This window comes from Bos grunniens, chromosome 18, assembly GCF_055505025.1.
Source record: "Bos grunniens cultivar Pamir isolate PY7600 chromosome 18, Bosgru_T2T1.0, whole genome shotgun sequence".
NCBI lineage: Eukaryota > Metazoa > Chordata > Mammalia > Artiodactyla > Bovidae > Bos > Bos grunniens.
This window is the reverse complement of record NC_141182.1, coordinates 10,912,543-10,938,798: the sequence shown is the minus strand read 5'-3', so window position 1 is coordinate 10,938,798 and position 26,256 is coordinate 10,912,543. Positions and strand designations below refer to the sequence as shown.

The 26,256-nt window shown below is 49.2% G+C and overlaps 1 protein-coding gene across 2 annotated transcripts in view; it reads left to right on the top strand.

Moving 5' to 3' along the window:
* COTL1 (coactosin like F-actin binding protein 1) overlaps positions 1-26,256 on the top strand; it is a 44,390-nt gene that overhangs the window by 14,801 nt on the left and 3,333 nt on the right. The window contains exons 3-4 of one of the 2 annotated variants that reach the window (XM_086350175.1): positions 9,692-9,849; positions 11,645-11,774. In XM_086350175.1, coding sequence (XP_086206301.1) covers positions 9,692-9,849; positions 11,645-11,713 — 227 coding nt within the window. In that variant the 3' untranslated portion in view covers positions 11,714-11,774. Of the gene's footprint in view, positions 1-9,691; positions 9,850-11,644; positions 11,775-26,256 lie in introns of those variants that run through there. The other variant, XM_086350174.1, reaches the window with a different exon arrangement.

The window sequence follows — 26,256 nt, the reverse complement described above, 5'->3', positions numbered from 1 at the left end:
AGCTGCTAAGATAGATGGGCAGAGGCTCCTCATTTACTCAAGAAATGTTTATTGAGTGTGGGCAGTGTGTCAGGCACGGTTCTGGGGCCTGGAGATGTCCTCCTAGGGGACAAAATGCCTGTCCTTCTGGGGTAGGGATGAGCAGACTGCAGGAGCCCTAAGAGATGTCATTCTGAGCCATTCAACTCTTGTTTTACACCCAGTAATAATAAGCTAATTATATGCTCCTCTAGCCAGTGGCAAGTCACAAACAGAGAGGCCGGTAGAGAAAGGCGTTTTGAACTTGCCCACTGAAGCTGGTGCTCTTGTCTTTGGAGTTCTGTTAGAATTTAGCTCTTAAGTTGTTAACATAGCCCCCTTCTTCCTCTTTACCCAGTTAGCTAGATGAATTCTAGGTCGTCCTTCAAGACCCAGATCCAACATCGTGGCCTCTGTGAAGCCTGCCCTGATCACTGCCCCCAGGCAGAGTTAATTTCTTTACTTCTTTGATGTTCCCCTCTGCCCTGTGATGCCTTGTGGTCATGGTGCTAACTTCACTGTATTCACATGCTTAGTTTTTCTTTTTTTGCCCTGCTAGGATTGTGTATTCTTGGAGGGTTCGGACTGTATCTTATTCAGCAGTCTTTGAACCACAAGTGTTTGTCAAATGACTAACAGCAACGGAAGAAACAGAAAACCTATAGGAGAATGCAGAGATGTAGCCCAGGGCATGTAGTGCTCAGGCAGTCAGGCGCTGAATCCTTCAGTGTCTCCAGAGTGTCTCCTTGTCAACAAGGCCGTCGTGGACTCATAGCCTCCAGGAACTGGTTGCAACCACTGGTTCTCTAAGTCAGGAGATGCAGTTGGCTGTAGCACACCGGCTTCCATTTAAGGAAGTAAAAGTAATCATAAAAAAAAAAGTTCTGGTGCTTTGTCACTGGGGGAAAACCTTTAGCTGTCCTGATCGTTTCGGTCTCCTGATGGGGTCCTTCCCTGAGGGTTCTACTGAAGGAATCATCTTTCTTTTCCTCTGGTTATCCTATACTCCATTTTCTTGTGTTCTGTGTCAGACTAGGAAAGCGGGGTCATTCATTTCACAAAAATCCAATGGGAAAGGAATCATTTGAGATATCTCCTGCTTTGAGGAGGGGTGGGACAAAGCGTCAATGTGCATGGGCTGTGCGAACTCATATGCAAGGACTGTATACACATCCACGGAGCCCTTGTCCTCTGTGTCAGAGAGAGGGGCTGTTCCCCCCACTTCCAGGTCCTCATCTGTGGCCGCCTGGGCTCCCCTGTTAGCAGCCCACTGGAAATGATGCAGCTGTGGCTTCTGTCCAGCTGTCCCTCTGCCCCAGGCGGCAGGATGTTTGAATTCTTTCCTGTTTCCTTTCATGCCCACTCTGGGGAGCTTGCTCAGTGGAAGCTGACAGCTCAGCTTTTTTGGTGTGTGGGTTGTTTTCTTCCTTACTGAACCTTGTTTGCATAACTTCTTAGGGAGTCTATATAAGGTAAGGGCAGCTTCAGCCCGACTCTGGGGCAATTTCCTGCTGTCTCCTTCCCCCTTTCTTTTGTCTTGCTCTGAACTTCAGCAGTGGGTGGAAATTATGAAATGGTTACTTCTGTCTCTCTTTTTTCTTTCTGTTGACCTGTAGATGTTTTGTTGGGTGCCTGCTATGTGCTTGGCACTGGAGATGTGACTCGAATTGGACAGGTATGGAAGCAGCTAAAAAGATCAAAGGACGTGCCCCCAAAGTTTTGCTTAGGTTCCATAGGGAGTTTCCTAGGCTATTTTGGTGGTGAGGGAGGTTTTTTTTTTGTTTTTTTTTTTGCTTGTTTGTATTTCTAGTTATTCTACACCTCATATGTGTTTTGTGTGTAATGAAAAAAAATTGCTCAAAACATTTGCAAAAGTGTGAGAGAGAGTCACACTGTTTGGCTCATGGCAGAGTCTCAGTCGCCTTTGGGTTTTGTCCTCTGGCCAGTGCCAGCTGTGGGAAAAGGTAGAAGGGAAGACAGGTCTTTTTGGGAGGAAGATGAGGGCCCTGGATCAATGTGGATCCTGTGTCAGGGTCGCCATGGCGAGAATATTGAGTGTGACGGATCAGACTGCCCCTCAGTGATTCTGAACCTCAGGAGATTTCCAATGTGGCTGGGAGGTGTGCAGGAGGGCAGGGAGTCCTCGAGGGCTTGGTGGGGATTGTGTGCCGTTCATAGTTTTTGGGAAGATTTTTAGAGCAGCTCATCCCTGAGGCCTTGGTGATTCCAGAGACATCTGACCTCCCTTTTTTCTTCACTCCTCTTCCCATGCCCTCTGTGGTCATGTCTCTCTCTTTGTATCATTCCATGTCCTTCATATCCCCTTGCAGGATCGAGGAGGGTGATAGAGGAGGGAGGGGGAGGAAGGGGCTGCAGAGGAGAGAGCGCCTAGTGACCACTGCTGGCGTTTCTGAGCACAGTTCTGCCAGGCAGTGTCCCAAGAACTTTACATGCAGTGACTTTATGCTGCAGATTAATGTACTTAATATGTGACGGTGAGAAGCCTTGAAAAGAGGAACAGGACTTTGAACCAAGTGGGCCCTGTCTGGGGTCTCTAGGTCCTGGGGGTCCTTAGGGCTGTGGGATTGGCTGGTGCAGATGTTTCACACTGATAACCCATCCTTGACCTGTGATGAGGCTACATAGACCAATGAAAGGGTCAAGTTCTTTTGAGAGGGGACTTCTATTAACACCCTATAAGGACCATCTCTTCATGGACAAGACTCTTCCTGGGCGGGAAGGGGAGGGTGTCCACAGCCCCGAATTGAGGCCACCACAGCGAGGGCCCAAAGGCATTGCCCAAAGGCCATTGACGGTGTTCGGGGACGGGGCTCCCGACCTTGTTTTGTCATTGGTGGAGGGCTCCCCTGAGATGGGGCTCTATGTGGCTTTTTGTGATGCATTTGGGAATCCTTGTTAGTGTACAAGGATTAGTGTACAAGTTAGTGTACAAGTGTGTCAGTAGACACACAGAGGTCACAGAAAAGCTGTTAGTAGTGCCGTGACTCAGCAGCCCTTTTTCTAGAGACCACTCTTCTTTGTCTTGGGCTGTGGATTCGAGGGGAGGGAGAGTCTCTGGGGGACAGTCCTGGTGGTCTTTGATGGTGAGATGCTCAAGGAACCATGCCTCGAATTCTATAAATTACAACATTGAGAAGACAGACCATACAGGAAGCTCCTTTATATGATCACTTCCTTAAAATGAAAGGGTGTGGGTGGGGGGGATGGGGGTGGGGCTGAACTCTGGGCGTTTCAGCTTTTCTGCCCACAAGACCCTTGTCTCACCCTCTTTCCCAGCCAGGGGAGAACAGGTCCTCTGAGTTGAAAACCCCATCTTCTGCTCTCCTCACCTCATCCTCTAGGTCAGTGGTTCTTAGGCTATGGAGGCATAAGAATCTCCCCCAGGGTCTCTTTTAAACTGACTTCTGTTTAAAAATGGCCCCGTTCCTAGAGTTTCAGAATTCACGGTCTAATGAGTTCCTGGGAAATGATGTTGCTGCTGGTCCGAGGAACACACTTTGAGAGCTGCTGCTCTAGATGGAACCAGGAAAAAGAGATGTCTGGTTTCTTGTCACTTCACCTCTCTGAGCATCAGTTTCTCTATCTGTGAAGTGGGATTGTGGGCAGTGCTGACCAGATAGAGAGGTTGCGATGAGAAAATGTGCAGTCACACATAAATGCTTAGGATGGCACCTGCCGGGTAGCAAGCTCTCAGTGAACAGCTTCTGTTATCTTCAGGACCCTCGTTCATCTTATCTGTGCCCCCTAATGCTTGGCACTGTGCTTGGCACACAGTAGGCCCTCAAGAAATCTTCATGAGACCAGCGGTTCCATGACCATGTGCCTAGGAGGGCCCCTACTTTGAGACCCAGCAGAGTGAACGTTAAGTTGGTGGATGCAGAAAGCCAGATCAGAGGCCAGAAGGCACGGAGGCTATCCCCTGGGGTTTGGCAGTGGAGGCCACTGTGGACCTCATTTCACCAGACAGGTGGGGAGAGAAATACAGTCACCAGCCCCATCAGCCAAGCCTTTCATGCTCTTTCTTTTTCATTTAATCCTCAATATGCCTTATGAGATATATGTGACCCATTTTGCAGATGAGGAACTTGAGGCTTGGAGGCATTCAGGAATCTGGTCTTATCACAGAGCTGGGACAGAATGGGGATGAGTTTCCAGTGGATTCCAAAACTTGGATTCAACCCGGATGCTGTAGACCAGAATGTTGAGACTGAATGGTTCAGGGGGCAAGCAGGTGTACACAGCTGTTCTGGGACCTCTCTCAGAGGGGGCTCAGGGTGTGTCCTCTGGTGTGAATTCAGGGCCTGGGTGCCCCCATTGGGGTTATCCAGAGCTGCACCTTGACTCCTCTGCCCCCTCAACCCCAGACTGGGAAGATGTGCCACTGAGTCCCCCGAGTGCCACCCCGGGGGTGGCAGTAACCTCAGGACCAATCTTCTAGCCAAGTTTGCTATCCCGGTGTGTAGGCGCCATCACATACATTCACACTCATGCATGAGCATGCACGTACACACAGACAGGCACACACAGACACACTTCATATACGTGTGTGTGAGGAGGTCAAGCTCTCCCTTCCAGGTGATACACCCGTGCGCACATCCGTGTTTGATCTGCCCAGTTTGTTCAGAGGAGGGAAGTTAGTGACTAAACGAGAACTTCCTCCTGCGTTGACTAGCTGGAGGTCAGATGGGCTAAGAACCTCCTTCAGGAGGCGTGAGGGCTGGAGGTCTGTGTGGGCAGCTGTGCAAAGGTCTGCCAGACCAACAGGTTTTTCACGTCAGACTTTCCGCTGACTTTTCAGTGTCATGCCACATCCCGAGCAGCGGACATTTGTAAGCAAAATGTGACCCTCGGATTTTCAAAAATGTCAGCAATCTTCTCGGCCAGACCAATGTCAGATAAGCACCAAACTGCCACCCAGGAAAGTGGTCTCTCCTGCTGTGATAATTTAAATGACACTGGCCTGCAGTTCTGGAAGATCTTACGGCCATGTCCTTGGGGCTGGGGGTAAGGCGTCTGTCCTGTGACAGGTCTTAGGCTGGTACTTGGGACACATGGTTTGTAACTTTCTCAGTGGCTTTGGCCAGTGACGGAGCAGTTGGGATCCAAGTGTGGTCACGGGATCCCAAACATCCAGACTGACCAATGAGGTAAAGGGAAATAGAGTGGTTGCTGTGGAAACAGGCTGCAAGTTCTTTTGCTGGTGTTGTCTTGGCATTAGCAAGTCAGGAGGCATCAGATGTGTGGTCCGCCTCCCCCTCAAGTCAACGCTGCAATTTAATTAAACACTTTGGAACTGCTTCTCCTGATCCTCCAGTAACACTACTCAGAAGAACGCACTGGCTTCCCAAATGCAGCCTCCAGTGCCAGGAAATACAGGGGAACGAAAGGGCTCCTGTACTGGCCGTGCGTGGTTGTGTGAGTTTCAGTTCCTCAGCCCCACCAGCCTTATTTCCTGTGCTCACACCTCACCCGCAGCTCCACTCCAGGGAGAAGGTTCTACGGGGTCGGGCCAGACAGGTTTCACAACATCCCATTTTATCCTCATGGCTGATGCAGAAGAGAGGTGTAAAATCACCTAATTTGGAAACATCCCAAAAACCAATCAGTGGGTGCATGGACGAATAGAACAGAATGTGGTCCATCCATACGATGGAGTATTAGTCAGCCATAAAAGGAACAAAGTACCAGAATTCCCTGGTGGTGCAGTAGATAGGAATCTGCCTGCCAGTGCAGGGGACATGAGTTCAATCCCTGGTCTGGGAAGATCCCACACGCTGCGGACTGACATGTCGTGTGCCACAACTGCTGAGCCGGAGCTCTAGAACCTGTGAGCTACAACTACTGAAGCTGGCAAGCCCTAGAGTCAGCACAGTGCAACTGCTGAATTCTGTGCACCTAGAATCTGCTCCACAGCAGGCGAACCCACCGTGATGAGAGACCTGCACACCACAATAAAGGGTAGCCCCTGCTCGCCGCTACTGGCCTTGCAAAGCAATGAAGACCCAGTGGAGCCAATAAATAAATAAAGCCTTCAAGCTATTAAAAAAAAAAAAAAAAAGGAATCAAATGCCGATCATGTTTCCACATGGATGAACTTTGCCAACATGCTGAGTTGAAAGAAGGCAGACACAAAAGACCACATGCTGTAGGGTTCCTTCCATCTGTAAAACGTCCAGAAAAGGCAAATCCAGGGACAGAAAGTAGCTGAGTGGTTGCTTAGGACTGGGGGGACGGGGGAAGGGTGAGGAGTGATGGCTGGTGGGTAGGGGTGATGGCTGGTGGGTAGGGGGTTCTTTTGGGGGGCGATGCAGATGTTCTGGAATTAGACTGTGGTGATGATGGCACCATATTGCGTATGTCCTAAGTGCCACTGACTTGTATGCTTTAAAATAGTTAAAATGGTGAATTTTTTGTGGTGTGACATTTACTTCCATAAAAGGAAAAATGGAGAGGACCAAAAAATCACCCCATTTTTCAGATGAGGCCAACTGAGGCTCAGATGTTTGGGGATTAAGTCAGGTTCCTCTGGAGTTAGAGATGGCACTCATGTGGTCTCCTGTTCCCAGACTTCTCCTTCCTCATTTCCCATAGCCAGTCAGTCACTTGTTTGGTTGATAAGTCATATCTGACTTTTTGCGACCCCGTGGACTGCAGCACACCAGGCTTCCCTGTCTTTCACTATCTCCCTGAGTTTTCTCAAACTCATGTCCATCAAGTCAGTGATACCATCCAACCATCTCATCATCTGTCACCCCCTTCTCCCCTTGCCCTCAGTTTTTCCCAGCATCAGGGTCTTTTCCAGTGAGTCAGCTCTTTGCATCAGGTGGCAAAGTATTGGAGCTTCAGCATCAGTCCTTCCAATGAGTATTCAAGGTTGATTTCCTTTAGGATTGACCGGTTTGATCTCCTTGCTGTCCAAGGGACTCTCAAGAGTCTTCTCCAGCACTACAGTTTGAAAGTGTCAGTTCTACAGCGCTCAGCCTTCCTTATGGTCCAGCTCTCACATGCATACATGTGCGACGTATGTTCGTCACTAACCCCTTTTAACTTGGCCCATGAAGTGTCCCTGAGACCCGTCTTTCTTCTCTGTCCTCACCACTCTGTCACCCACTGACCCCTGTGGTCAGGTCCTGGGATGGGCTCCCGCCAGCCTCCCATGGCCAGGTCGGGGGGTGGTTCCCTAAAGGCGGAGGGCTGGGCAGACACACCTGAGACACACCTTGGCTCCCGGCTGGCTTGTCCTTGGTGCATTACCTTGGGCATGTCACACGACCTCCTGGCTTCATCTCCCAAATGGAGGTTTGGATGTAGATGATGGTGACCATGATGTCCCCCATGGCCCACCTCCCCGCATCCTTATGAAGACCTGATGAATACTAACCCATAAACTGAAGGGTGCTGTGTCAGCGTGAATGGCGATTATGATCTGTTTCCTTTAAGAAAAGCCTGGATATAGAGTTTGAATCTGGAGTCCGTGCCCTGTCGAGCGCTGTGTCTTAGCTCCCCCAGGTCAGATGGTTCCCTGCTAGACTGGCTGGCTTGTTGTCTAGGATGAACTTGGGCTTTGAGGTACTAACCAGCCAGTGTGGACTGTCTCCATCACACTCAGAGGGCTGGTGGTCTTGATGGCTCAGACAGTAAAGCGTCTGACTACAATGCGGGAGACCTGGGTTTAGTCCCTGGGTTGGGAAGATCTCCTGGAGAAGGAAATGGCACCCCACTCCAGTATTCTTGCCTAGAAAATCCCATGGACGAAGGAACCTGGTAGGCTACAGTCCATGGGGTTGCAAAGAGTCAAACACGACTGAGCGACTTCACTTTCACTTTATACTTTGTGTGGGATTCCACATGGAGGCACCTGGAATGATTCTAGGATCAAGACGCCATGGTTTTTGTTTGTTTGTTTATTTATTGGCTGTGCTGGGTCTTTTTTGCTGCTTGAGGGCTTTCTCTAGTTGGAGAGAGTGGGGGCTACTCTTTGGTTGCAGTGCTCGGGCTTCTCATTGCGGTGGCTTCTCTTGGAGATCACAGGCTCTAGGCCACGAGGGCTTCAGTAATCGCGGCACATGGGCTCAGTAGTTGCAGCTCACGGGCTCCGGAGTGCAGGCTCAGCAGTTGTGGTGAAGAGGCTTAGTTGCATCTTGGCATGTGGAATCTTCCCAGAGCAGGATCAGACCTGTGTCCCCTGCATTGGCAGGTGGATTCTTAACCACTGGACCACCGGAAGCCCAAGATGCCTTGGTTTTAAGAAAGTAAAGTCGTGAAACCTCAAAGCGTGATCCTTTGACTAACAGCATCAGTATGACCTTGGAGCTAGTTAGGAATGCAGACCCCAGGGTCCCGTCCTAGACCTGCCGAATTGGAATCTGCATTTAAGTGAGATGTCAGGTGATTCAGATACACACAGTGATTGGGAAACACAGCCCCACGAGTCGCTGGGTCCCTGAGAAATCCTAAAGCCAGCAAGGAAAAGCCGTTTGAGAGCATGAGCTGAGTCAAGGGGCAGGTACAGGATGATTAACCCCAAACCATCAGCACTGACTCGATGGACATGAGTTAGTGATGGACAGGGAAGCCTGGCGTGCAGCAGTCCATGGGGTCGCGAAGAGTCGGACATGACTGAGCGACTGAACCAACTGAGCAGCAGCCTGCGTCCTGGCTATCATCAGGGAGGGGCTGAATCGAGACTTCACTGGTAACTGCAGTTGACATGTGAACTGTTTAGGGAGTAATCTGAGTAAGGATATGTGAGACCTCAACTAAAAGGGCTGGATTTTGGTGCAAAACTGAAAGGGGTCCTGATTAAATGGGGACATAAAGTATGTCTGGAAATTGGTGCTCACCTGGCAGCAGCTGGGGGTGGTTCTGTTCCCCAGGAAACACTGGGTAACAGCTGGAGACGTTGGTGGTGGTCATCCTGGGGTGAGGGTGTGATACTGGCATGGAGGGGGCAGAGGCCAGGGTTGCTGCTCAGTCCTCCAATGCACGAGACGATCCCACCAGGAAGACCCACCCAGCCCCAAATGACCGGAGTGCCGAGGTGGAGACACACGCATGCGCACGCATCACCCCCTACGCCCCCCCCCCCGCCCCGCCCTCCACCGCCATGTAACAAGCACAACACACCTGGTGGAAAAATGCTCAGAATTCTTGATTGGCCTAATTGTATGGCCACAATCTAAGAATATCCAGGGGGCCCCAAGCTGAATCCCAGGCCAGAAGCGGGGCCACTGTCTTTGTTCCCTGTCCCCCGACCCCCGTTCGGTCCTGTCTCTCTATTGTGTGGCTTTCCTGTTCCAAATAGGGCCTCAAAGATTTGGGATAAAAACAGTTGACCACCTTTTGCTCCCTGAATCAGATTCAGAATTTGAGGCATGGCTGTTTGAGGGGAGGGCAGGGTGGCGGGCGTGGCAGCCAGAGAGGCCTGGGCTCCCTCTGCCTGTACAGCCTCCGGAGCGTCCTGGGGCCCTTCTGCGCCTCCCGTCTGTGAAGTGGGCATCTCCGCCTCCAGCACTGTTGTTGAAATCGAAGGAGGGAACAGTGGCTCCTTCTGTGTCGCTCTGGGTGCCCTTGAGGTTCAGAGCCCCGCCTGGGGAGTGTGGATCTGGGTGTTCTAACTGAGCACCATGCCTTCCTTTTGCTGTTGGTGCAGATGACGTCCGATTGTTTGCCTTCGTGCGCTTCACCACGGGGGATGCGATGAGCAAGAGGTCCAAGTTCGCCCTCATCACATGGATCGGCGAGAACGTCAGCGGGCTGCAGCGCGCTAAGACCGGCACCGACAAGACTCTGGTGAAGGAGGTGGTGCAGGTAACCGTCTTTGTGTTCTCTTAGGGTCCGGGGGGTGGGGGTCACATTCCGCAAAGAGTCACCATCCAGTAGGGACACAAGGGGCTGGCCTGGCTCCTTGGTCCATGACTTTGAACGTCTCGTGCGAAGTCCTTGGACCACCAGCGACACTGGTGAGAGATACCCCAAATTGCCTTCTGGGTATGGTAGCCGCATTTGTGATCCTGACCATCGAATACTAGGAACGTGGTGGCTGGTGTCTGCCTTTCTGGGTGGGGCAGGCAGCTCATGGAGAAGGAGGCTGGAGGAATGACCAAAATGGCGCCACTTCCTGTGGGTGATGGAGGGCTTCCAGCCGTGGCCATGAGGACGCAAAGGGAGAGTTCACGAGTGCCCGCTGAATGGTGTCTAGCACACAGTAGGAGCACAATGACATTTGATGAATGAATAAATGTCAATCACATGGGCACCAGCAGGGGTTTAAAGATGACTTTGATGACCCTAGAATGACAATGGCTGCATCAGCAATGGCAAAGATCCCTAGACTGAGTAGCTGGGCGCTGGTGGTAGCTGATTTACTCCTGTGTCCCTATTAGACTAGAGGAAGAGGGGAAAATAGTGCACCCTTGCTTTTGTCCCTGGGGTTCCAAACAGCTCTACCTGTAGAGCTTCCCATTTTAAAGTTCTGTATTTTTGCATTCTGGACATAAAAAAATTGACACTGTTGGAAATTTCCAAAGCAGGTCATTTGAAGCTAGGGCCTGGGGTCATGCTGAGAAAAAAAAATCCAAATTCTAGGGCTTCCTTGGTGGCTTAGTGGTAAAGAATCTGCCTGCCAGTGCAGGAGACATGAATTCAACCCCTGGTCCGCAAAGATCTCACATGTTGTGGAGCAACTAAGCCTGTGCACCAAAACTATTGAGCCTGGGCTCTAGAGCTGGGGAGCCACGACTACCGAAGCCTGTGCGCCCTAGAGCCCGCGCTCCTCAACAAGAGAAGCCCTCACACCGCAACTAGAGAGTGGCCCCGGCTCCCCACAACGAGAGAGAAGCCCGCGCAGCAGTGAAGACCCAGCATAGCCTGAAGAAGCAAGTCAATAAAGTCACAGAAAAAAGTCCAAATTCCAGAACCATAGACTGGGGCAAGGAGGTGGAGGGGAGAGGGTTTTCTCCCTACCAAAGGGATCTCCATCTTGCAGAAGGATTTCCCAAAACCCATGATAGGGGGTGGATGGCTAACTCGTACAGGGCTTCCTTAGAGGTGATGCAAATATTCTAAACTGTTCTAAAATCTGTGGTGTTGGTTGCTCATATCTGAGAATATACAAAAAGCCATTGCATCCTAAAAAAAAAGAAACGCACACACACACAAATCTGCTGAGTGCAGTGTGGTGTCCTGGATCGGATCCAGGACACACTGGTGAAATCTAGAAAAACTGGTGAGATCGGAATGAAGTCTGGGGTTTAGTTGGTAGTCGTGTTCCAGTGTTGGCTTCCTGGCTGTGACAAACACACCACGGTAACTTCAGATGTTCACAGTTGTCAAATGGCTGTGGGGTGCGTAGGAACTCTTGGTGCTGTCTCTTACAACTTTCCTCTAAATCCACAACTATCCCCAAATAAAACTTCCGTTAAAAAGTAATAATAGGAGAGAACTCCTATCATTCCATTATTACGGCCGATTTTTCCTTCTCTCCTCCCAGTCCTGTGGGTGAACGCACTCCCCTCTGCATTGCTACAGTCACAGCCTATGAATCACACCTAATCAGCTTCTTTTTTCCTAACATAACATAATTACGTAAATTATGTGTCTGCAGAGTCTTTGTAATGAACGTTCTTCTGGCTGCCAACAAGTCCGGTTTTGCAAGTGTACTGTGATGGATTGAAAATCCCCTCGGTGTTGGCCTCTTAGTTGCTTCCCATTTTTATTGTTATAAATAATACGTTCCAACCAGCATTTTAATACGTTCAGCTCCTTCCCGCCCTACACTGAACTGTTTCTTTAACGTGCCTTTCAGGAGGGGGAGTGTTCTGGAGTTAACAGGGGTGAAAATCCCTTTAAAAAGGAATAGGTTAGGACTTCCCTGGTGGCCCAGTGGTTAAGACTCTTCCCATCCAGTGCAGGGGGCACAGGTTCAATTCCTGGCCAGAGAACTAAGTTCCCATGTGTGCTGATGTGGTCAAAAATAAATAAAATGAAATTTTAAAATATTTGAGCCAAAAATTAAAAAATAGATATATATTGAACATAAAAAGGTATAGGCTGTCAAATTACCTCCTAAAGGGCTAGCACTATGCCTGGGATGTGGCAAATGTTCCATAAATGTCATTCACTTCCTAGTCTAATCAGCATTACCAGCGAATACTGCAGTTGGCACCCTGTCTAGGACTGGCACCCTTTCTTTGGGCAGCCGCCTACTCAACCCCTCGGGCTGTTTTTCTCCTAGACAGTTGGAGGCTTTAATGGTTAACCAGCTTTCAAGGGTCTCCTTTGTGGCAATAGAATGGAAAACGCAGAAGAATGCATGTCCACGATCAGAGGTCTCCCGCTGGAGTCCACCATCCACGCTTAGCCCTCTCATCAGCCAGCCCGGCATGGCCGGAAGAACAGCACGCACTGGGAGAGGGTGTTTGCTGGGGCGCATCCAGTGGGGGCGGTCTTTGAATCCTGCAGAACCCCTGTTTTCTTTCCACTTTTAAGACTGTGGTAAAATGAAATAACGTAAGATGTTAGCCCTTTTGGTGTGCCGTTCAGTGGTGTGACATACATTTATGTTGGGCGGTCACCGCCATTGTCCAAAAATTCCAGAGCTTTTAAAATCACCCCCAAAGGAAACTCTGTCCCTAGTAGCAGTTTGCAGAGTTCCTGTTACATCTAAAACTCTTCTCAGTTTGGTGAAATGGGTGGAGAGTGGTTTGGGGAAATATGATTTTTTGGTGGAAAGACTTCAGTTGGGAGTATTGATTATAATTCATTTGTTTGTAAACTCTAACATATTGCAGCAAAATGGGAATTGCTTGGCTCTCTGAACTAGGAGTTGCAGGGGTTGCCCGCTTGCGGTGTGGCTGGATCCAGAGCTGAGCCGTAGCTTCTCTTCTTTTCTCTTTTCTCTCTCCTCTGTGTTTGGCCCCAGGTGGCCTCTGCAGCAGGAGAAATGGTCCAGGCCTGGTGGCTGTTCTGGGTCTTGATCCCGGGGGAAGAGAGACTCCTCCTCCCTTAGTGTCAGTCATTCCCTTAAAGCGATCCAGTTGGCCCAGCTGAGGTCACATGCATGTCCTGTGGGGCCGGGAGGTGTGGAGCCTCATGACTGGCAGCTCCGAACTGATTCCAGTTGTTAAAAGAAAAGGATGCTGGTATATGAAGAGCATAGCGGATGCTTGCTTGATCTTGAACTGCAGGTGCAATGTGATATTTTGACCATTACCTTTTGCATTTCCCACCTCTTCATTTAAAAAGGTTTATTACCTGAAACTGTTACAAGACCTCACATTTATACTACAGTTGTAAATACAGCCATTTATGTTACAGAGGGTCGATTTTACTGCTGTAATGGTATCTTCCGACAGTCATTAAAATCTTGCTGATGCTGGCAGGTCAGTTTTCCCCTCTGCTTAGTCGGGGGGGCACTCAGAGCAGATGTTCTTTAAGGGGTCTCCAGATGGCCATTCTGGATTCCTTATCTTGGGGACAGGATCACATCCCCAGCTGCCTTTTACCACTATTTCCATGTGAAGAATAAATGGATTGAGTTTTAATTTAAGATTATTCCTGGCCTTTTTTTAGTAATAATAAAACTACTCCACATCCTTATGCTTTGTATGAAACGTTCAGTTCAGTTCAGTTGCTCAGTCGTGTCCGACTCTTTGAGACCCCATGGACTGCAGCACGCCAGACTTCCCTGTCTGTAGAGCATGTAAATGAATGTTGTTGTTCGGTTGGTGAGTCAAGTCCAACTCTTTGCAACCCCGTGAATTGTAGCCCACCAGGCTCCTCTGTCCATGGGATTCTCCAGGCAAGAATATTGGAGTAGGTTGCCGTTTTCTCCTCCAGAGGACCTTCCTGACCCAGGGATCGAACCTGTATCTCCTGCATTGGCAGGTGAATTCTTTACCACTGCACCACCGGGGAAGCCCATAAATGAATGTAGAGCCGCTGAAATCAAGAAGCATGGGTCTTTATGCCACCTGCCTGCTCGTGGGCAAGTCGCTCTCCCTTCCTGGACCTCAGTTTCCTCATTTAAAAATAAGTTGGATTGGGACTTCCCTGGCCGTTGACTTTGCCTTCCAGTGCGGAAGGTGTGGGTTCAATCCTTGATTGGAGAGCTAAGATCCCACATGCCTCCTGGCCAAAACACCAAAACAGAAAACAGAAACAATCTTGTAACAAATTCAATAAAGACTTTAAAAATGATCCACATCAAAAAAAATTTTTTTTCTTAAAAAAAAAAAGAATTGGATGAGTTGACCTGCTGTGTCCTGTTTGTACATATTCTGAAATAGTTTCATTTGTTTAGGGGGTACTTTGTTTATCATAGTGTATTACTTTTAAAGGAACCTTTTACTTTGTCAGTAGAAGAGACAGTGTGCCGTGCAGGGGTCTGGGGGTGTAGCCTTTGGAGCCAGATGGAGTGAGTTCAGGTTTCAGCCCTGCTGTTCAGTGTGCAGCCCCGGGCAAGTTGCTCTCCTCTGGGCCTGATGTCCGAAGCAGGGCTGGTATAGTATGTGCCTCCTGGGGTTGTTGTGGGGATTGAATGAGCGACTATCAGGAAATGCAATTAGAACAGTGTCTGGCAGCATCCTGGGAGTGTAGTTGCGATTACTCCCAGCTTTCCTGGTTCGACACCACTGTGATACACAGCTTTCTAGTTTCCCTGGGGGCTGACAGGTCCACATGCTGAGTCCCTGACCTGGGGCATGAATCTTACTTTTGAACCATCCTGCCTAACTCTTACAAATGGCTTGGACAAAAGTCAACATCCATCAGCAACACAGGAAGGTTCCAGACTCACTCACCTTTGCTGGTGCTAACTTCAAAACAATCCGAACCTCACCTAGGGCCTGTGCCTAGGTGCATCAGCTAGGAGAGTAACCCTAAGCGTAGCCCTGAGCAATAAGACTTGCATCAAGCCATGGCTAACAAGCAGCCGGCCTGGGTCTGGAGCCCCGAGGAGTCAAAAGTCAGGAGGTTTGATGGCGGGTCCCTAGTCTGTGTTCAGAGCCAGGCTGAGATTCTGAGCAGCCTCTGAGGCTGGTGGAGAACAGGACGAGGCCAGCAAGGCTGGGGGCAGCAGCGGGGTGCCAGCCTGGGCGAGGGTGGCACCCAGACTTGGGCCTGGAATGCGCTGAGTGGACAGGGTGCGTGGCTGCCTCGCCACAGCCGTCGTCTGCCGCACAGAAATGCCTGGCTGGTGCCGGCGACACAACACCCAGCCCATTGTCCCGGCGCCGCTGCAGGGTGAGAGGGACAATGCAGCAGCCCCGTCAGAGACCAGCCTGCGCCGGGCCAGGCTGTCTCGATTTAGAAACGGACTCGGTCGATGGAGCATTGTGCTGGCCTTGCAGAAGCTCTGTACTCACGTGGTCCTTTTATCTCTTTTTTTATTTTTGAACATCATATGAATGCTCACGGAACCAATTACCCGGAGGTACATCTCAGCTTTCAGCTCTGGGAAGAGAACAGCAGGGAGTGTTTCCTCTAAGGGAAAGTGAAGGTGGGAAGGACGGGCCTGTCAGTGACTGCATGGAGCCAGCAGTGTAACGTGTATCCTGAAGGCTTCTGAACCCCAGGAGCAGGGGCAGTTTACACGCTGGACCCGTCCACCCACAGGGCCAGGACCAGATGTCCTAACTCCCTTCCAGGAGGGTCATGTTTATGTACAAGTGTGGTAGTTATATTAATAACAAGAGTTTTACTGTGCCCTTGCCTTACGCCTGGCACTTTGAAGGACTTTCCACATATTGAAATTATTTCTTCTTCACAAGGCCAGTTCTGCCATCATCTGCATTTTATAGATGAGGAGTCTGAGGACTGGGGAAAGTTGGGGAATTTGCTAAAGGTCCCCTGTGCTTGCAGACTGGCTAGGGACCCCGACTCTGCCACTTCAGCCCACTACACGTTTCCCAAAGTCCTCTAGCACCAAGAAGAATGTTCTGAGGCCAACATACCTTTTGGAAGCTACTTTTATAGACTCGCATGACACGTTAAAGGCTCTGAGAAGATCTGCAGGAAACAAACATCTTACATTTATTTTTAAAAATACTGACCTGGTTCTTAATCTTCCTTGATGTTAGAACTTTTTTTTTTTTGAAACTGGAAACTGAACATCATTGCACAGTGTTTCTTTCTTTTTTAAATACTGCTGTGTCAAATGGAAGAGATCATGGGCCTAAGGGGAGTGAGATCCAAGTTGATATTCCAGCTTTATTAACCTTTCGCCCTAGTGAAAGTGAAAGTCGCTCAGTTGTGTCCGACTCTTTGCGTCCCCATGGACTGACTATAACAGTCCACAGAATTCTCTAGGCCAGAATACTGGAGTGGGTAGCCTTTCCCTTCTCCAGGGGATCTTCCCAACACAGGGATCGAATCCAGGTCTCCTGCATTGTAGGCGAATTCTTTACCGGCTAAGCCACAAGGGAAGCCCCTTCGCCCTAGGACCTCGGGCAAGTAACTTTATCCGTAGAAGCTGTTCTCACTTAAAGAGAATGTAGATTCTCACATAGCTGTTGGAAGGATGAAAGAAAAACAAAATGAAAAGGTTTCTCCTTTTAGTGACTGATGAACGCCTATCATCCTTCACAACCCTGATTTTTTTTTTTAACAAATGTGAATAAAACAGATTTATTGAAAACACGTATAATGCATGTGGCCATTACATTACCCATAGTATAAACTTTTAGAACATATACTTTCAGTACTATGAACTACGATTCCATGCAGAAAAAAAGTCACACACATTATTGCTGAATGAGTGAAATCTAACAGATGTCTCTGATGTTTCTTTGCTTTCCTTCTTGTCAAAAAAAGAGAACACACAAATCTCAGAAAACAAAAGTAGGCCAAAATATGAATAGAAATTTTCCCAAATAGAACACACAGGTGAAAAACAGACACATGAAAAACAAAAATTAACATTAAGACAACCCTGATTTTTTAATCCCATTCTCCTACCAGCCTCAATCAGAATTAATTGCTCCTGTGTTTGTCCTGTAGCTCAAATTCCTTGAATTATAATTAAATGGCCCGAGAAAGTAATCTCAAGGGCAAGGACCATGGCTGCTTTATTTGCATTTCTCGTACCTAGAAAAGTACTAAAACATGCTAAAATGTGAAGAAATAGATCTGTTCACGTAGGCTCTAGTCTGTGCCTTATTCTAGGACTGCTGCTGCTGCTGCTGCTGCTGCTAAGTCGCTTCAGTCGTGTCCGACTCTGTGCGACCCCACAGACGGCAGCCCACCAGGCTCCCCCGTCCCTGGGATTCTCCAGGCAAGAACACCGGAGTGGGTTGCCATTTCCTTCTCCAATGCATGAAAGTGAAAAGTGAAAGTGAAGTCGCTCAGTCATGTCCGACTCCTAGCGACCCCATGGACTGCAGCCTACCAGGCTCCTCCATCCATGGGATTTTCCAGGCAAGAGTACTGGAGTGGGGTGCCATTGCCTTCTCTGTATTCTAGGACAAAAGCTAGTAAATGTTCAACAACTGCTCTTCGGGCTGAATTAAGTTGTAGAAGCCATTTACACTCAGGGAGGGGCTTGAAGGTGAATTGGAATTTCCACAGGCTCTTCTTTTGTTTCAGTGGAAAGCAGAGGTGAGAGCTGTTTGGATCAGCGGGGAGAACCTGTGTACCTTGGTGTCAGGAGATTTACAGGGCTGCTGCCCCCGCCTGCAGAGCATCAGTGCTGCCCGCCACTCGGGGACCAGCTTAGATGCCTCATCCCTCTTTGAAAAGGCTGTTTTTATGGGGAGTTTTCGGAGAAGGCAATGGCACCCCACTCCAGTACTCTTGCCTGGAAAATCCCATGGACAGAGGAGCCTGGTAGGCTGCAGTCCATGGGGTCGCTAAGTCAAAGACTGAGCGACTTCACTTTCACTTTTCACTTTCATGCATTGGAGAAGGAAATGGCAACCCACTCCAGTGTTCTTGCCTAGAGAATCCCAGGGAAGGTGGAGCTTGATGGGCTGTCGTCTTTGGGGTCACACAGAGTCGGACACGACTGAAGCGACTTCTCTTACCTCTACCTCATGGGGAGTTTTATGCTTCTTCAAGCCTGTGGTTTGGCTGTTTATTCTTCTCAGAACCAGAAAGGGCTTTTTGTGCTCATGTGTTTCACCTGGGCCTGGACTCACGCAAGGGGGCTTTCCGGTGATCGAATCCTGTATTGAAAACATAGGGACTTGCCTGGTGGTTCAGTGGCTAAGACTCCATGTTCCCAATACAAGGGGCGTGGGTTTGATGCACGGTTGGGAAACTAGATCCTATATGCCACAACCAAGGTCTGGCACAACCAGATATAACACACACACACACACACACACACACACACACTAAAGTCCCAAGCTACCTGTGAATGGTGGTGCCGGGATCCTGTGTGGAGGGGCAGGTGTCATGATGTGTCCAACATGCAGATGAGGAAACTGAGGCTTGGAGGGGTGCCACCTCAAGCCAAGGATGAGTGTCAAGACAGAAGCCAGGTGATGGGGCTCAGAGGTCATTTTATTCAGGGGAGGGCAGTGGGGAACGTGGTTCTATGCTCTTGCTACCAAGAGGTTAAAAGCTCATGGGAGAAAGAGGAAGATGCCCACACCCTGAGCCCGGCATGTAAATGCAAGTCGCTTTCACAAGTTGAGAGCTCTGCCAGTAGGTTGTGGCTGGGTTCCCGTCACTAAAAAATCCCAGATGGGTCCCAGCCCTGGGCCAGCCAGCCTTGGCGTGGTGCCTGCCTGCCGCCACCCCCCACCCCTGCAGTGGTGGGCCTCCTGATGTCCACACAGTGATTCCTGACACTCACAGCAGACGGTTTCCAGGGACTGGGGACATCAGATTAGAGCCGTGCAGGTCTTTACTGAAGGAGCCCAAGCGCTGAGTCCAGAGAGGTCCCCAAGTGTGACCCGCACACCCAGTGGTGCTGTTGAGAAGGCTGCCTGTGCCCTGGACCTCTGAGCCTTTCAGATCTTCCCTCCCTCAGTCTCTTGCCTTGCGGGACACCCCCTGCCTCTGTCCTTCTCTTGTGGTAGTTTATCCCCGGGACCCTGCCTTTTGAGAGTCCCTCCTAGAACAAGCTCCAGGCTCTCTGTTCTTTCCCCTATGGTGGTTTATCCCCAGGCGCTGAAAAATTGGTTAGGACAAAATTAAGGACTTCCCTGGTGGCTCAGACGGTAAAGCGTCTGTCTACAATGCAGGAGACCCACGTTCAATCCCTGGGTCGGAAAGATCCCCTGGAGAAGGAAATGGCAACCCACTCCAGGACTCTTGCCTGGAAAAATCCCATGGACGGAGGAGCCTGGTAGGCTACAGTCCATGGGGTCGCAAAGAGTTGGACACGACTGAGCGACTTCACTGTGCTTCACTTCGAGTGATGGTTAATCACACAGCTAAGCCTGCTAATTCCCCTGGAGCCCTGGGTGCATGATACGTGTTATTACAAAACATTGCAGAGGTTCAGGGTCCTTCTATGTAACATTTCATAGATGTTTTCAGTTTTCGTAATTTTAATGGCTGAATACTATTCTGTTCAGTGGATGTGGGGTTGTGTGTGTGTGTGTGTGTGTGTGTGTGTGTGTGGTTTTCATCCCCCTGATGAAGACTTGGTGTGGAGTTAAACATGGGTTTGGGTCTCAGCCCCACCCCATGATGTGTGTGACCTTGTGCCAGCTGTTTCACTTCCCTGAGCTTCAGCTTCCTCTGAAAATTGGGGATGATAATATCTAACTCATAGAATTGTAAAAATTAAATAAAATACTGTGTATCCTAAGTGCCTGCCGTGTAGGAACTGTTCAATGTAGGTGCTACTTACTTATTTACTCAACTTTTGTTGAAAAGTGGAAGCAGTCTGGTATTTACTGACAGTGAACATCTGTGAGTATACATGTTGTAATTTTTTTTTAATTCTGTTGAGTTTTTCCTTTGGGAAAAATTCCCAAAAGTGAATATTGCTGAGGAGCAAGAAATACTAACCACTTTTTATGGTTGAGCAATATTCCATTGCATATATGTACCACATCTTCTTTATGCGTGCATCTGTTAATGGATATTCAGATTGTTCCCATGTCCTGGCTATTGTGTAAATGGTGCTGCAGTGAACACTGGGGTACATCTGTCATTTTGAACTATGGTTTTCTCAAGCAGTTATACTCCAAGTTAAAAAAAGAAAGAAATGTTAGCCACAGCTTCAACCAGGCAGAAATTGAAGTCCTAAACTGGATTAATATTTCTTGTCAGTTGATTGATAGCAGGGGCTATTTGGAGGTGTGGATTAAGAAGGATTCTGAGGTTAAGTCTGGACTCAGTGGGGAAAGTGCCGTGACTGGTTTGTGATGTCTGCCGTGGGTACCAGAGGAGAGAGTGGAGCTTGTTCCTGCCTTCTTTTTTTATATATATTTCTTTATCTGGCTGTGTTGGCTCTTACTTGCTGCACTTAGGGTCTTGTTGTGTCATGCAGATTTTTCATTGCAGTGCTTGGGTTTAGTTGCCCCATGGCATGCAGGATTTTAGATCCTTAGCCAGGGATTGAACTCATGTCCCCTGCAGTGCAGGGGACCACTGGACCACCAGGGAAGCCCCCAATTCCCACATTCTTACCACCCTTGATCTTGATGGAGCCTTGTCAGAAATCAGGCAGAGTGGAGTCGGGGCTCTTGTAAATATCCGTGGTCAGTGTTGGACAGTTACCTTGAGTCCACTCGGCATGCCACCACATGCTGCTCTCTCGTCCTTTGTCCCCTCCTGAGTGAAATAGGGTTGTGTCATTCCTGACCTGTGACAATGATGCAGGTGCCTGCGTTCCCAAACAACCTGCTTGATTTTCCCCTTGTCTGTGATGACTCATGCCGGTTACAGGAACCTTTTCTTTTTTAGTAAATATACCCCACTAGAAGGACTTTTAAAACCTTGGTCTCTGAGACTCTGCAGAATAGTTGTAGGAGGGAAGGTGTAGGGGGCCCAGGAGGGGTTGGCAGGTTTGAAGCTGTGTGTTTTCTTCTGGCCCATGTTCCTTGGAGGGTGCCTTTTCTCTTAGCAAGGTGCAGGCTGCTGGGGACCAGTTGCTTTTGTTCAGCACGCCAAGGTCTTTGGTTTATAATTAATCTTCGCCCACTTGGGGAAAAGATACATTATTGTGGCCAGCATGTGTCCCATCCACCCTCTGCCCCATCTCACTGCCTACACACACTGCCCCACCTCACACAGGTGGCAGGGGAGGTACCATCCCCCCATTTTTGCAAGAGTTTGGGATGGGCCTGAAGCCAGCACACAACCTTCTTTTTGAAAGTCATACTCAAATCCCAAAGTTGACATTTCTGTGCTGGTTTCTCTCACTGCTCCTTGGATTCTGGTGTCCAAGGTGGAACTTTGTCCCGTGGGCTCTGGAGGCTCAGGTGCAAACCCAAGGATGGCTGGTGGGGAAAGAGATGACAGACCCACCATCCAGACCACTTCTTTCATGGAGATGGAGACCAGGGCCTAGAGCCATTGACTGCTTCCTGCAGGGCCTTTTAGAGCCCTCCTGGTTCTTTTTCTCTGCTCTGAGACTGTCAGAGGGACCTGTTAGTATCAGATTTTAACTTCCCAGGGCCTCAGAGAGTGTCTGGCATATATAGATGTTTAGTAGGCAGGTGTTAATTGGAAGAATGATTTGCATTAACTCTCGTTATCTTAGGATATGATGAAGGTCACCTCTTTTCCCTGGCGCCACCTTGTAGAAATGGGCATTACTGGCATCACAGGCTTAACTCACTTTTTCTCTCCAGACTTTCCCGGCACCTGTGTTCTCTGTGTAGGGTAGCAACTTATCATGGTCCTTATGTTCTGGGTAGAAGACCAGACACACTTCTGCCCCCACGGACCTCCTCTCTGTCTTCCCATGGCTAATTCTGTCCCCAGCTTTTGAGTGAGCAGCTGGACTTGCTGTCTTCCTTCTGCAAGGGCGAGGAGAGCCTGTGTCACTCTCCTGCTTATTCTGAGAAATTCCCCAGACTTCCCTTCATTAAAAAGTAAACAGTGAGGATGGAGAAGTCAGTGTGGGTGAGGGAAAGGGAACTTAGCCACGCCCTATACACTTGCTCTGGAGAAGGCAATGGCACCCCACTCCAGTACTCTTGCCTGGGAAATCCCATGGACGGAGGAGCCCTGTAGGCTGCAGTCCATGGGGTCGCAAAGAGTCAGACAAGACTGAGCAACTTCACTTTCACTTTTCACTTTCATGCATTGGAGAAGGAAATGGCAACCCACTCATATTCTTGCCTGGAGAATCCCAGGGACGGGGGAGCCTGGTGGGCTGCCGTCTATGGGGTCACATGACTGAAGCGACTTAGCAGCAGCAGCAGCAGCATACATTTGCTCTGAGCATTTCAGAAAACTTCTTTAGAGCTCACAGACTGCCCTAACAATCTTGAGAATGAAGAAAATCCATGATCTTGTGAAATATTACCTAACCATTCTTGAGCACTTGCTCTGTACTAGGCACACTCATCAGATCCTTACAGGATGTAGGTCCTCTTACCATCCCCACCTGAGAGAGGAAACTGAGGGTCAGGAGGGTAAGTTTCTGGGGAGGGTCAGGCTGCTGGAAATGCACATGGGCAGCCATCTCAGTATGTGGCCCAGGCCACTCCCAGTACATTTTAGGACCGAAGCGGGGGCTTAAACCCAGGCAGTTGGGAGCTATTTAAAACCAAGATGATTTTGGGACTTCTCCGGCAGTCCAGTGGCCAAAGCTCCACTCTCCTGATGCAGGGGAGCTGGGTTCAATCCCTGGTCGGGGAACTAGATTCCCCGTACAACTAAGAGCTGGCATGACGCAGCTAAAGAACCCACATACTGCAAAGAAGATCCGAAGATCCCGACTGCTGCAACTAAGACCAGCATAGCCAAATAAATAGTATTTCAAAAGTAATAAAAGTGAGATGATTTAAAACCAAGGATGGGAAACTATAATACGCACTTTTTAGACCAGCCTTGCAAATAGATTCTTGACTGTATATAGAGCACCACTTCCTAATCCTTGTCCTTCTCTAGAGTTGCCCGCCTTGGAAGCAGACCGATGTCCATCCTCTGTCTTTGAAGCATGAGCTTAAATGCTCTTGAGAAACATCCCGGGGACAGAATGTGTCCTGAATTTGCTCAGTGTGTGTCTGCAAGCCATCTAGGAGTCCTGGTTAGCTGGATGAGGTGTCTTCCTTTGAGAAGTCCTGCCCTGGCAGAAAAGGGAGAGACCCTGTCTGCAGGCTGTCAGCCAGGGACACCGAGTTCCCAGACATGACAAAGATCTTTCTAGAACTCTAGGTCACAGTGCCCCCAGGCCAGCCCGTGTTGCTTTGAAGTCCTTGGCATGTGGCTCTGGCAGCCTGAAGGATGTGATGGCTGCTGGCGTGGGAGGGACGCGCAGCCCACCGGGTAGTATGTCGCGGCGAGAGGGCCTATCCCCCGGGCCCCAGTATGATGCTGCTGTGCCCTGGGACGAATCACTCCCCCTCTCTGGGTCTCTTCCTTATTCTCTATCAAATGAGGGGGTGAATGTCAGGGTGTCAAAGGCTCTTTCAGCTCAATACTCCCTCACCCTGACTTTCTTTGGTTAACCAAGGTACACATAGAGGAGAACACATATATCTAAGGTGTACAGTTTGATGAATTTATGAATTCTAAAATTTGGAATTTTTGTGCACACCCATGAAACTACCGTCCAGATCAAGACATGGATCCAGCAGCCACCCACTCCTGCCCTGGAAGGCTCTCCTCCCCCCGACCCAGATCAGCTCTGATATTTTATGGTTAATGTGTCTGCTTGACTGAGCACATTATTCTTTTTGGTTTTTTTAACTTTTTATTTTATATTGAAGGGTAGCCGATTAACAATGTTGATAGTTTCAGGTGCACGGCAAAGGAACTCAGCCATACGTATTTCATTATTTATTCTTTCAGCTGCTCTGGTCTCAGCTGCAGCTCACTAGATCTTAAGTCACAACATTCGAACTCGTAGCTGTGGCATGTGGGATCTAGTTTCCTGACCAGGGAACGAACCCAGGTCCCCTGAACTGGGAGCGTGTAGTCTTAGCCCCTGGACCACCAGGGAAGTCCCTGAGCACGTTATTCCTTCAGGCTCTTTCCTGTTCTCTCTGGACCTGGACTGCCACTGGCCACGTGTGGCCGCAGAGCGTGGAAAGCCTGGCTTGTCACACTGCTGTGTGCTGAGTGCACTGGCTTTTTGAGATTAAGTATGGAGAACAAAATCACTTGTTTCGGTGTGGCTTCTAGCAAATTTACGATTCCCTATGTGTTAGCGTTGCTCTGGGCCGTGCTGTTTTCCTTTCCGCAAGGACTTGCGCCCTGCCGCTTGCAGCCTCCGTGTGGCCTGCCTCTTCTCCGGGAGGTGTTGGTGGTACCTGGAGGGTGCCAGGGACTGCGGTTGAGAGTCCAGGGTGTGCGCATGGCAGGGCCGGGGCGGGGGGGCCTGCTTTCTGTAGACGTGTTCTTTGTGGTTTTCAGTGTGGGCGAGTCCTTGCAGGCCCCTCAGGTCGTGGGCTTTGCTCCTACATTGAGGTCTGGCTGTCCACAGAATCATTTTTGCTGTTTCTGCCTGTTTTTGAAAGCTGACATTTAAGCCCACTCCCCAGAGGTGGTGGCGCCTCCCTTGCCATGTTGAATGCCCGCTCTGTGAGGACCCTGGAAGGAACGGAGGTGGAGAAATGTACAGTCATTTGGGGTTGAGTTTAGGTTGACTCAGACCTTTGGGGGACTTTTTGTGGAGTCCACACCCTGAGGGGATCTCACCTTTTTGAAGCCTCTGCCTTCCACAAACTCCACCCCAACATCCTGTGGTGGGGGAGCCCCTCCAGGCCCGCCAGGACCACCTCTATGTGGCCGGCCACTTCCTGTCTGCCCTCTGGAGGGAGGGAGTTGATTCCAATAGTAGGGACAGATGAGGCTGCTTGTCTCTGTACTTTGGTTCGAAAGAATTGGTTTTGGCAAACGTGTCAAAAAATTTTGGTTTTAAGCATGTCTCAAATTCCCAAATGTATAGGGTTTGAGTTTTATTTTTGCAGTTTGAGACGTAGATTTTTTTTAACGTAATTTTGTTCATTTACATTTATTGTTATACTGTATTTCACTGGGTCCTGCTACCCTGGCTTGCTCCTTTAGCTATGATTCGATTTCCCATATACTTGTGGTTTTAAGGGGGACGGTGCTGTGTCCACTTGCACTGTGGATTTCTTAGACCTTATGAAACCTCTTCTTAATCTAGGTTGTCTAATGGCTAACAGACACAAGCGCGAGTGTTCTTGTTTCTCTAGATAGCCATATATAGCTATCACGGGGCAGAGGAACTTTGGACTTCCTTCTGTAGGCATCTTGAGCTGTGGGGCTTCCTCCTCCGGGTTTGCTCTTCGCCCCTCCCCCTGCTGCTGGGGCTCAGGTTGAGAAACACCTTATTTTTTTCTGGGTTCCCCTTTCTGGCTCTGCCGTTCTGCTGTGTTCACTCTGTGCTGATGACTTACACAGACCCTTAGCAGCACAGCATGGCAGACTGGGAATAGAAAAGGATATTTAGTCATCTGGGCTGATTACACAATGTCTCCAAGTCCAGCCCGTGGAACTTATCTTTAAAAACAAAAAAAAAAGCTAATATACTGAAGGAGGATAACCGAGAAAATGTGTGAGGCTGCACCTGGCACCTATTAGTTGCTTGATAAACGTTAACCTCCCCTTTCCTCCTTCCTGTTAGTATTCTTGGTGGCTTGGCATGTTTTGTCTTAATATTGTGCAACTTGACCTTGAGGTTGTTTCTAGTTTATTCTTTTTTGTTTCTTTCTCCCTCTTTTAAAAATCGAGGTGAAACTCACATACCATAAAATTAACCACCATTAAAGACTATACAATTCAGTGGCATTTAGTACCTCCACAGTGTTGTACAGACTACCTGTATCCAGTTCCAAAATACTTTCATCACTCCTAAAGGAGATGGTGACACTTTTAAGAAGGCCAGCTTCAGGACTTCCATCGTGGTGCAGGGGAAAGGAATCCGTCTGCGAATGCGGGGGGCGTGGGTTTGATCCCTGGTCCAGGAAGATTCCACTTGCTGTGGAGCAACTAAGTCCCTGCACCCCAGCTACTGAGCCTGTGCGCCTAGAGCCTGTGCTCTGCAACGAGAGGAGCCACCGCAGTGAGAAGCCCGTGCCCAGCAATGAGGACCCAGTGCAGCCGAAAGTAAAATAATAC